At 34.5% G+C, this 10,783-nt stretch overlaps 1 protein-coding gene across 5 annotated transcripts in view; it reads left to right on the top strand.

Annotated features, from left to right (window-relative positions):
- The window catches only part of LOC125670995 (uncharacterized), a 180,054-nt gene that overhangs the window by 91,842 nt on the left and 77,429 nt on the right, over positions 1-10,783 (top strand). For all 5 annotated transcript variants that reach the window (XM_056162783.1, XM_056162780.1, XM_056162784.1 and 2 more), the window contains one exon: positions 2,119-2,235. In XM_056162783.1, the coding sequence (XP_056018758.1) occupies positions 2,119-2,235 (117 nt within the window). The remainder of the gene's footprint in view (positions 1-2,118; positions 2,236-10,783) is intronic.

The following is a 10,783-nucleotide window of genomic DNA, read 5'->3' as shown; positions in this document are numbered from 1 at the left end:
ATTTGTCTGTTGAATATTTCACCTTTCATCATGTATTGTACTGCAGATCAACCAATGAAATTTCCAAACATTATATACTTAAGGCAAAGCAGAAAATAAAGATCTTAAAGAGGTTCGCACCTGACATTTGGAGTAATGTCAATTTTTTGGGAAGTGTATTTTTAATTTTTACGTTGAAGGAGAATTAGGAAATTGAGAAGAAAAACTGGGGTTGTTGCAATGCTTGTTTGTTCTAAACTTGACCTTTTTGCACTTAAAATTTATTCAATTAAACTTGATTTGTCTGTTGGTGTCAAAACAACATAAGCAACACAAATCAATCATTACATAAAATAGATACATAATCATATCTTCTAACACTACAGATTAAAGTAATTCCACCCTCCTGTGAATTGTCATCAGATTTTGCAAAATCAATGATTTATTTAGATTTATGCATGATAGGAACATAAATTTTGTTGGAGTCTTTTCCTATAGTTATTGTAAAAAATCTTGTTAAGAATAAAATATTTCAAAAGTCTAAGTTATAGATAAATAATCAATGATACGTTTTAAAATATTGAATCCAAGGGCAATAACTCTGTTTCTATTGATTTCCTTATATGGTTTATTATGCGATAGATTTCCTTTATTTTTTACAAACATTTTGTATATTTTTGTGAAGATACAGTTTCATGAAATTGTAATGAATGCTACTATATCGTCATAACCAGTTTGTATGGAATTTTGATAACGCTGTTAAAGAAAAATTGCAATTTTTTGATGGTGATATATGATTCTGTTTGTGTACGTTTCACATCTTAAAAAGTGTCATGACCTATATGTATTTTATTTGATAATTTGTTAGTTTTAACTGAAATGAATGGAAATAAATACATATTTTAAACTTGTATCAGATAAATTAATACTAGTAATGGAAATAAATAATGACCCTTTTGCACTTAATTGAGATACGAAAAACTTCATGATATCAAAATTGAGAGTTTAAAATGACATATTAAGAGTAATGTCAATTTCTAAAATTTTACATAATTTTCAAGGTCTGGTCTTACAATTTAGAATGGAACTTTAAAAAGTGGGGGTTGGAGCTAGATCTAATTTTGGAATTATTGGCGAAAATACTGAATTTTTAAACAAAATTTTGAGTAAATTGATTAAAACTTTTTTAGAATCGGTGTTCTGTTTGGAAAAATACATCAACCAAGTTAATGAATTTAACAGCATTTGAACTAGTTCCAAGTCTCAACTACCTGTACTGAAATACTCATATAGGAGTATAGAAATAAACGATACATTGGATGAAACAGAAACTGTAATATCATGCAGATTTAGAACTTTCTGATTAATGAATCCTTCCGCCACAAAATATAGTCCCAGTCTAACCCTTTCAAAATTTGAATTGACACCAAATTTTTCAACTGTATTAAGGGTTCAGCAATAGATGTGTAATATGTTTGCACCAATGGGATCATAGCAGTATTGAACCAGTAAATACTTAGTTGTTGCATCCTGCGCAGTTGTACTCAAAAGCTCAGGACCTAACTTCCTTAAAAAAAATCTATAAATTCCAAATAATGATTTAAATTACTACATTTATCATAGAAATTTTATGTTTAAATATTTAAACATTTTTCACAACCTCTACTTGCATAGTAAATAATAGATCTTTTGCACCAGCATAAAAGATCAGTTTGTAGTTTTTGAGTCGGCTTGCGAAGCGAGATGCTCCTTGCTGTCAACAGCGATTTTTAGCGGCTCACAAACTTGGGGGGGGGGGGGGGGGGGGGATGACTTGAATGCGTGTTCTAGACTGCCTCTCTTCTACTTTACAGGCATATTTGTTACCCAAATTCCATATTCAAATAAACCCGATCCCACCCCCTCCCCAGATTGTGTAGAAAGAAAACCAAACCAAACATTTGATTATAATTCTTGTGTAAATTTTTAAGATAATAAAGTAGGGGATCTAGAGGAGATGAAGCACTAACTCAAACACCCACACACCCCCACCCCACCCCCCTCCTCCTAGGCATCTGATCAAAAAATCTAATTTTAATTAGATTGCTAAGTTACGTGATATTTCATTTCAATTTTAATGAACTGTTATTTGATGTTTAGGCCTATGATGATGAAATGCAGTCTTGTTTTGACCATGTATCAGCTTGTGTAAAAGGTTACTTAACCCGGAGATTACTGAAGACTGAGAAAGTCCAGGAGATTATCAAAACCATTCAGGTATGTAAATGAACTGGAGAATGAAAAATAATCCCAATGGATTTACAGTGGAATATATCAACTAGCCTGTTCATTTGTTTGTTAGCCCAGAGTACAAGATTTAGCCACTTCTGATACATATATATTATTATATCCCCCGAACGAAGTTCTGGGGGGTATATAGGAATCACTCTGTCTGTCTGTCCGTCCGTCCGTCCGTCTGTCTGTCTGTCTGTCTCCAGATTCGTGTCCGGGCCATAACTTCTTTGTTCTTTGACATAGGCATACCATATTTGGCACACAGGTGGATCACCATGAGACGATGTGTCAGGTACCTTCATGACCTCTATATGACCTTGACCCTTGACCTTAAGGTCAAATTTAAAGGTTTTTTACAATGGATTCGTGTCCGGGCCATAACTTCTTTGTTCTTTGACATAGGCATACCATATTTGACACATGAGTGTATCACCATGAGACGATGTGTCATGTACCTTCATGACCTCCATATGACCTTGACCTCAAGGTCAAAATTAAAGGTTTTTTTTTACAATGGATTCATGTCAGGACCATAACTTCTTTTTTCTTTGACATAGGCATACCATATTTGACACATGAGTGTATCACCATGAGACGATGTGTCATGTACCTTCATGACCTCCATATGACCTTGACTTCAAGGTCAAAATTAAATGTTTTTACAATGGATTCGTGTCAGGGCCATGACTTCTTTGTTCTTTGACATAGGCATACCATATTTGACACATGAGTATATCACCATGAGATGATGTGTCAAGTACTTTCGTGACCTCTATATGACCTTGAACTTTAACCTCAAGGTCAAAATTGATTATAGGGTTTTGACATAGTCATACCATAAGACATGGGTGTATCACCATGAGACTATGTGTGATGTACATTCATGACCCCTTTATGACCTTGACCTTTGATCTCAAGGTCAAAATTATAAGTTTATGCCATGGATTTGTGTTCGGACTATATTTTCCATTTTCTTTTACAAAGGCATACCATATTTTTACACTCAGGAAAGAGGTAATTTATACCTATTAACAACACCCTTTGGGAGATTGGGGTAAGCAGGGGGTATTCTTAGTGAGCATTGCTCACAGTACATCTTGTTACTATAGCTGTAACTTGATCCGAAGAGTCGGATCACGTCGAGTTAACAGGCGCGGATCATCAGATCACACGAGATGCGAAGTGTCAAGTTTGATCTGATGATCCGCGCCTGTCAATGAGACGTGATCCAACTCTTCGGATCAAGTTACTGTAGTAATGATAAATTTATTATATATCCCCTTATGCATTTTAAATCCACATTTATAAGATAATAAATGTAATCCAGATTATCAAAAACAGACATACCATGAAATTATGTTTTGTGTACGCAGTTTCGTTTGTGACGTGGTCAATATTTTCCACATATAACGTTGTGTTGATGCATTGTGACAGCATCAGTTTCAGAGGATACTGAATACGGAATCAGAAAACCACAGTGTGGTGATCCGGAAAACCGGATCACACGCTGTGAAATCCACAGTATCAAAGAACGATACATTGATGGGTTTATCATAAATGTTTTTATCCATTTGCGGTAATGATATCTTGTGTCGATATTGTGGTCCTTGATGGTTTTTAAGGTGAAAGGTCAGTGTCAGTACAGGAAGGAAATTCCTGTATGTAAGATTTAAACTACATTTTCTATCCAAATTTTAAAAGATCTTGGTTCCTGATGGTTTACCGGGACCAGTTTTACTATATGTAGATGTACATGTATATATTCAGTGACGACCAGATTGTTACATGTTTTAAGTTATCATGCATGTACATATGAAGGACAAGTACATCTATTAAATGTCAGTATATCATGATCAGTCTTATAATGTTCAAGTCCATTTTTTTTTCTAGAATACAAAAATCTTTTATGAAATCAATTTCACAACCTGTATACTAAACATTGATTATTTTGTAAACACCAAGTCATATTATACCAACACAATGTGTGTGTGTGTGTGGTGGTTGGGTGTGTGTGTGTGTGTGTGTAAATTCATCTTTAAAGATTACTGTAAATTCCTAGATATACACTAGGAATCTATTATCACGTAAAATTGAGAGAAACATCACTTGCGAAATAAAATTACTGAGTTTTAATTTTATATTGCCAAATTACATGCAAAAACTTTTGATCAAAAGAGCACTCACGAATTTATGTTCTCACGATTTGATGTCCATGAGTCATTTCGCGATAAAAGTACTCGCACATAAAATTAAGGATTCTACAGCAAATAAAGGCAAACATAAATAATTTTCTCTTATTATATCTGACTATGTATTCTGTGTCAATTACAGACTTGAATTAAGGGGGTACTCTACAGCTTCATAATGGCTGACTTTCTTGTAAACCAAGAATGCAAATATAAATATTAGCAATATTAGTCTTTTCCTTTTGGAATGTTTGGAATGGGTTGCATGTCAACTAGCTGCTGAATTGTACATTAATACGGGTTCGAATCTGGCATGGGTTTTAAATTTTTTCCAGGTTACTTTCCGCTAAAACTACTTTTTTTTTTACTAAATAAGTAAAGAACAAGGTACGATTGTGTACATAAAAAGGCCCAAAATTTTTTGCTGTTTTAAATGTACCTTGAATCAAGCTTGATCTGTGTTTTAAGTAATTAGTTAAATATATGCCAAGTATACTATATCAACTTAAATCAAAGTTATTGCATGCTTATTTGATAGCAATATTATTACGTCATAAATAAGACTTTTTCCCGCCTTTTTTTCAAAAAGAGCTTGGAACTGTTAAATTTTGTCCTGATTATTGCGTAGGAATGTGCCCATCCGTCGAGCAAAATGAAAATTGATATATATTGCGTATTGATAGAAGATAAAAAATGTATTTGAATATGAATTTGCTTGACACATATGGGCTGTATGTTTTCTAAATTCTAAAACCCCTGAATTTATGATTTTTTCATTGTTTTTGGCAATTTTATGCCAACTTCATGCTCCTGTCATATAACACAAAGAAATTTTGGATCAAATTAAACGTAGTTTGGGTTTGCTTATATATTCCTTATTTGAATGCCAGATTTTGAGACTCTACTGAAATCATCCGTTTTCTTGGCCAGATGACTGTAGAAACTGTACCTACTTCTTTGAAAGTTTTCAATTTCAAAATATTGTTATACATATCTTCCATTTCTCATCAATATCAAATTTCTCTGGTGTAGCATCCCTTACAGAAAATAGGTACATTTTGGGTACCTTTTTCGGGTGCACTTCGGGGTACTATTCGGGTACACTTTGGGTACATTAAAAAGTACCTGGAATGTACCCAAAAGTATACCCTATTTGAAACCGCACTTTAATTTTTTTTAGAGCTGCAGCCAGTTACTTTTTGGGTACATTTTTCTTTCCAACTTTCTAAGTTTCAATTTTTGGGTACCTTCTGGGTACAATTTTATATTAACCAAGTTCCCATTTTTGGGGTACCTTTCAGGTACTTCTTGGATACATTTCGGAGACATTTTTCTTACCATATTTTTTGTTTCAATTTTTTGGGTACCTTGTGGGTACAATTTTATGTAAACTTTGTAAGTTCCCATTTTTGGGGGTACCTTTCGGTTACATTAACTTAATAACTTGTTTCCATTTTTGGGGTACCTTTCAGGAACAATTTTGTCAACTTTTTAAGTTTCCATTTTAGGGGTGCTTTTCTCATTTATTTCCATATTTGGAGTACAATTTGGGGGTATATTCTGGGTACAATTTAAGTATTTTTGAGGTACAATCCAGGTGCATTTTAGGTACAATCCATGTACCATTTTAGGTACATTTCGGATACAATTTAAGATACAATCTGGGTACTGTGTAGGTACTTCTTGGGTACATTTTAGGTACTTTTCTGATACAATTTTAGCTACAATCCGGGTACCATTTTAAGGTACTTTTTGGGTACAATTTTAGGTACAATCCGGGTACTAATTTCGAAACTTCTCGGGTACAAACTGGTACATTTTAGGTACTTTCCGGGTACAATTTTAGGTACAAACCAGGTACATTTTAGGTACCATTTAGATAATTTTCCAGACTTTGCTTGCCTCTTCTAAAGTGTACTTGACTAACACTTCTAATGTAAACCGCCGTGGTGGCTGAGAGGTTAGAGCGTTCGCCCCACATGCGTAAGGCTGGGGTTCGAATCCCGGCCGCGACAGACCTAAGTCATTAAAACAGGTAGTGACAGTTCCATCGCCAAACGCTCGGCATCAGGTGTGAATGTCATGGGTCCTCGGAGATGACCTTAAAAACGGATGACCCGTGTCACAGTAGGTGTGGCACGCTAAAGAACCCTCACTGCTCAATGGCCATAAGCGCCGAGCATAGGCCTGAATTTGAAGCCCTTCACCGGTCTTGGTGACGTCTCCTTATGTGTGAAAAATTCTCGAGCGAGACATTACGCAAGATACAATCAATCAATCATGTACTGGAGTTCTGCTAGTTTTCATGAATATTACCAATCATGTGACTTGAAAAAATGAAGAATCTTAAGATGTGAGAAATTGTATTTAATTCATGGTATAAAAAATTATGACAAAGCTTCTCTTCTTTGGAATCCTATTTCTCCTGCAAAAAAAAAAACCAAAAAAAAAACCAAAAAACCACCCCATTTAATGTATTTAAATATACAGACCCTGAAACTTACTACTACACCTCCAAAGCGTTTCGTTTCGTTCCGTGCAAACTGTTCACCGTTCCATGCAGACCATTCAGCGTTTCCTGCAAAGCGTGCAAACCGTTACGTGCAAGAATCGTTCCGTGCAAGAAACGTTTTGTGCAGTAGCCATGCCTACAGAAGCGTGCAGACCGTTCAAGCCACGCCCCGAGAATCGTGCAAGTCATTCCGCTATGGCATCCAAGAAAGGTGGACATAGATTGTCGCTCAGAATTCGATCAGTTATTTTGAATTTAAACAAAGCTGAACTATCCACTTTAAAAATTCGAAACATTCTCGAAAAAAATTATGTTCCACGGTGTGTGTTATTTGCGAATACACACAGCTGCATGATAAGGGTGGAATTTTAAGAAAAGAAAAAAATGTCAATATTCCCCCCCCTGATACTTGTATTGTTTTTCAGCATTTTGAGCCAATTCCAACGATACTAAACACTATATATTATTTTTTTGCAAAAACCTGGTTTGGAAATTTTTTCTTTTAGTCTTCTTTGCATGTTCATTAAACTATTTTTAACTTCTATATTTAAATAATGCGTACTTGCAGGCAATTCCTGTTTTGAATGTGAATTAGTATGTTCAGTGAATGAAAAGCATACATGTACAACATGTAATAGGGATATTTAATAAATACCGATGTGCTCTCTCTGTCTTTCTCTCTGTCTCTCTCTCTCTCTCTCTCGATGATTAACAATTTGGAATTAATTTATTACATAATTAATAGAAGCAAAAATACAAACCATGGAATGATTTGTTTTTAAAATCCCGAGTTCATTACATTTGACCGAGACTTATGTTCAATGTACTTTGATAGAGGTTTTTATAAAAAAAAAAATGTTCATCGAGAGTGTTTGGATAATGTAATGATTTTTGTATAATAAGTATATATACCATGCAAATTCCTAGGTTCTTTGTCAAAGTATAACTAAATTACGGTTAATTAGTCTGGGTTTTGACTTCTTATGAAAAGTGTGAAATATATTGGGTCGGCGCAATATCAGATCTAGTCTAAGATCACGGGTATCTTGCGCCGACCCAATATATTTCACACTTTCCGTAAGAAGCCAAGCACTTCTGTTGATTTCAAATACACAGATTAACTGACCCCCATTTGTTCTACTGAGGCGAAAAACCCTTCGAATTTGCATGGAATGTACAAGTTATACACAGGTCATTGTTATAGTCATACATCATAGTACCACTAACCCGACAAACATTTTTTTTATTTTTTAAAATAAGTTATTGAATGACGAAGTATGACCAAACTGCAGATTGAACTTTATAGAGCCCCGTGCTAACATTACTTATATTTTTCAATGTTTCAGAAGGGGTATGTTGTCGGTTAAGTTGGGTAAAATTCTTGACAAGCAATATGATAACAACAAAAAATGGTGCTTAAATTGTCCGATTACGAAAACCTGTACGTGTGTGTGGGGGGGGTAGTAGTCTGAAACTGCCTCAATTTCCCCTTCTGACTTCAATTTCTTAAATCGCGCAGTGGGTAGGTCGCTACAAGACTAAATCCCTAGCTTTCATATTACACCCTTTCCGATTCTACGTGCCTGTAATCAATATTTAAGGATGTAAAACCTCAGTGTCAAATGCAACTAGTTCATGAAAAAAGACTAATACAATTGTACCAATATAAACAGAAATGACTTAACGATTATTTGCTTTTATTCATATACGCTATCGATTATTAAAATCTTTAATTGCTATATGAAATCATTTTAAAATTTAGATGCATTAGATAATGAATGAGAGAGAGAGAGAGAGAGAGAGAGAGAGAGAGAGAGAGAGCATTGGTAATCATTGATTATAATATTCATGAATGTATGCAGATACTGGAAGTTTAATACATTCAGTATAAATCTTGAAAGTACTATTTCTTTTTGATTAATTATCCATCCCCTTTTAGTGTGATTTTTTTTTAAATTTCCCATATTGTTTTCTTTACACATTAAATTTTTCCGCTGGCACGGGTTAGGACTATAATGAATGAGCCCCCCCCCCCCCCCCCCCCTTCTAAAACGATGTTACGTGCTTAGCTGTCTATCTCCCTCTCAGTCAAAAATAACATAAATACAAGCTATATATACTACAACATCATTGAATTTACTGGATAATTTTTCGATTTAACCTTCATAATACATGTTTATGCAAGCGGACTATCTAGGCATTTTTTTCCCATCTTCGCTAGCCAAGATTATTCATCCACGAAGGCACAGTTGACCCAAAACCCATTGCTAGCGGAGATGAGATGAATTTTACCCCCGTATTATGTTATAATTGACCAAAACCTAGTACGTTTGTTTTACAACTTTCATTCAGAAGACGTGCAAGTTTGTGAGTCACTGAATAAACAAGAAAACATCTGCATTTTTATTTCAATCGTTGTCAACTGTATACTTTGTGATATTTCAAGACTACATGTACTCAATTCAATTTATCGGATCTCATCACCATTATGCAATGGTATACAAAATATAAAGACAAAAAGCTGTTATATAACACATGCGTGTAATAAAGTATTTATCAAGTTAGAAAAAATCGTGTTATTATTAATGTGAAGTATGGGCATTCTAGGTAGGGGAGCACATTTTATTTTATTATTTTCTTAATGAAAGTATGGAGTTTTCTAAAGGTTTGTTTAAAAGTAAAGATATTTTTAATTTTTATTTGTTTAGGTGATAAATTTTTATTCTTTGCTCACGTATATACATGATTAATATCTGTTTTGTCAATCAATAATCGAACATCAATATCATCAATAAAATGTTGATACAAAACACATTTACTGGAGTTCGATAAATCCCATATTTTGTTTGTTTGTATGTTTCTTTTTTTTCCCCACGCATTCTTCCGTCAATTATTGTATACGAATTAAAAAATCCACTTTCACTTCCTCCCAAAAATGACCAAAACCTAATAAATGTAAAATTTTAGTGCTTAATTTTACTAGTCATTATTATCAACTGTTTAGTCATAATTAAAGTGTGCAGGCCACGCCTACCGTTTCATGTAAACCATTCACAATCATTTACAAAGTGTGCAAGCCACGCCTACCGTTTCATGCAGACCGTTCAGGAAATGGGAAGCGTTTCGTGCAAATCGTTCCATGCAAACTGTTCAGCGTTTCGTGCAAACCGTTCACTGTTCCGTGCAAGAATCATTTCGTTCCGTGCAAACTGTTCAGCATTCCGTGCAAACCGTTCAGTGTTCCGTGCAAGTTTCGTTTCGTTCCGTGCAAGTGGTGTAGTAGTACGCTTCAGGGTCTGTAACAAAGAAGGAAAGGTGTATGCTTGCGTAAAGCATTTGACACTGTTATTCATTCTGGCTTAAGATACAAACTGTTAAAATTATGTATTAATGGAACCAATTAAGTTTTACAATCTAATCAAAACCATGTACAGTCAAAGCAAATCTTGTGTGAAAATAAAAAACTCTCATACTGAATACATTGATATTAAACTCGGTGTAAAACAGGGTGATAAGGCCAATTCAACTTAATTGATAGATTATCATCCCCGCCCGCCCCCCAAAAATTGGCCCGCCCCGAATTTTTCTATTTTGTGAAACTTGCGATTTCCGGAATATTTTCATGTCCGACTCCGGTATTTATACTTCTTGTTTACATTTCCGGTATAGGAACGTGAAAAGCCTGTTATATCCTTAAAGTAAAGCTTAACCTGGGATTAGTGTATGAAAATAGCATAGATTGATATCCATCTGCCATTAAATCATGCGGATCTGTTGAATAAAACTCATTTGTCTTTAATATTTTTCTTAGAAAATAAAAATTAAAAAATAA

The sequence above is a fragment of the Ostrea edulis genome, chromosome 4, assembly GCF_947568905.1.
Source record: "Ostrea edulis chromosome 4, xbOstEdul1.1, whole genome shotgun sequence".
NCBI lineage: Eukaryota > Metazoa > Mollusca > Bivalvia > Ostreida > Ostreidae > Ostrea > Ostrea edulis.
The sequence above is the reverse complement of the archived record's forward strand: the minus strand, read 5'-3'. Positions and strand labels throughout refer to the sequence as shown.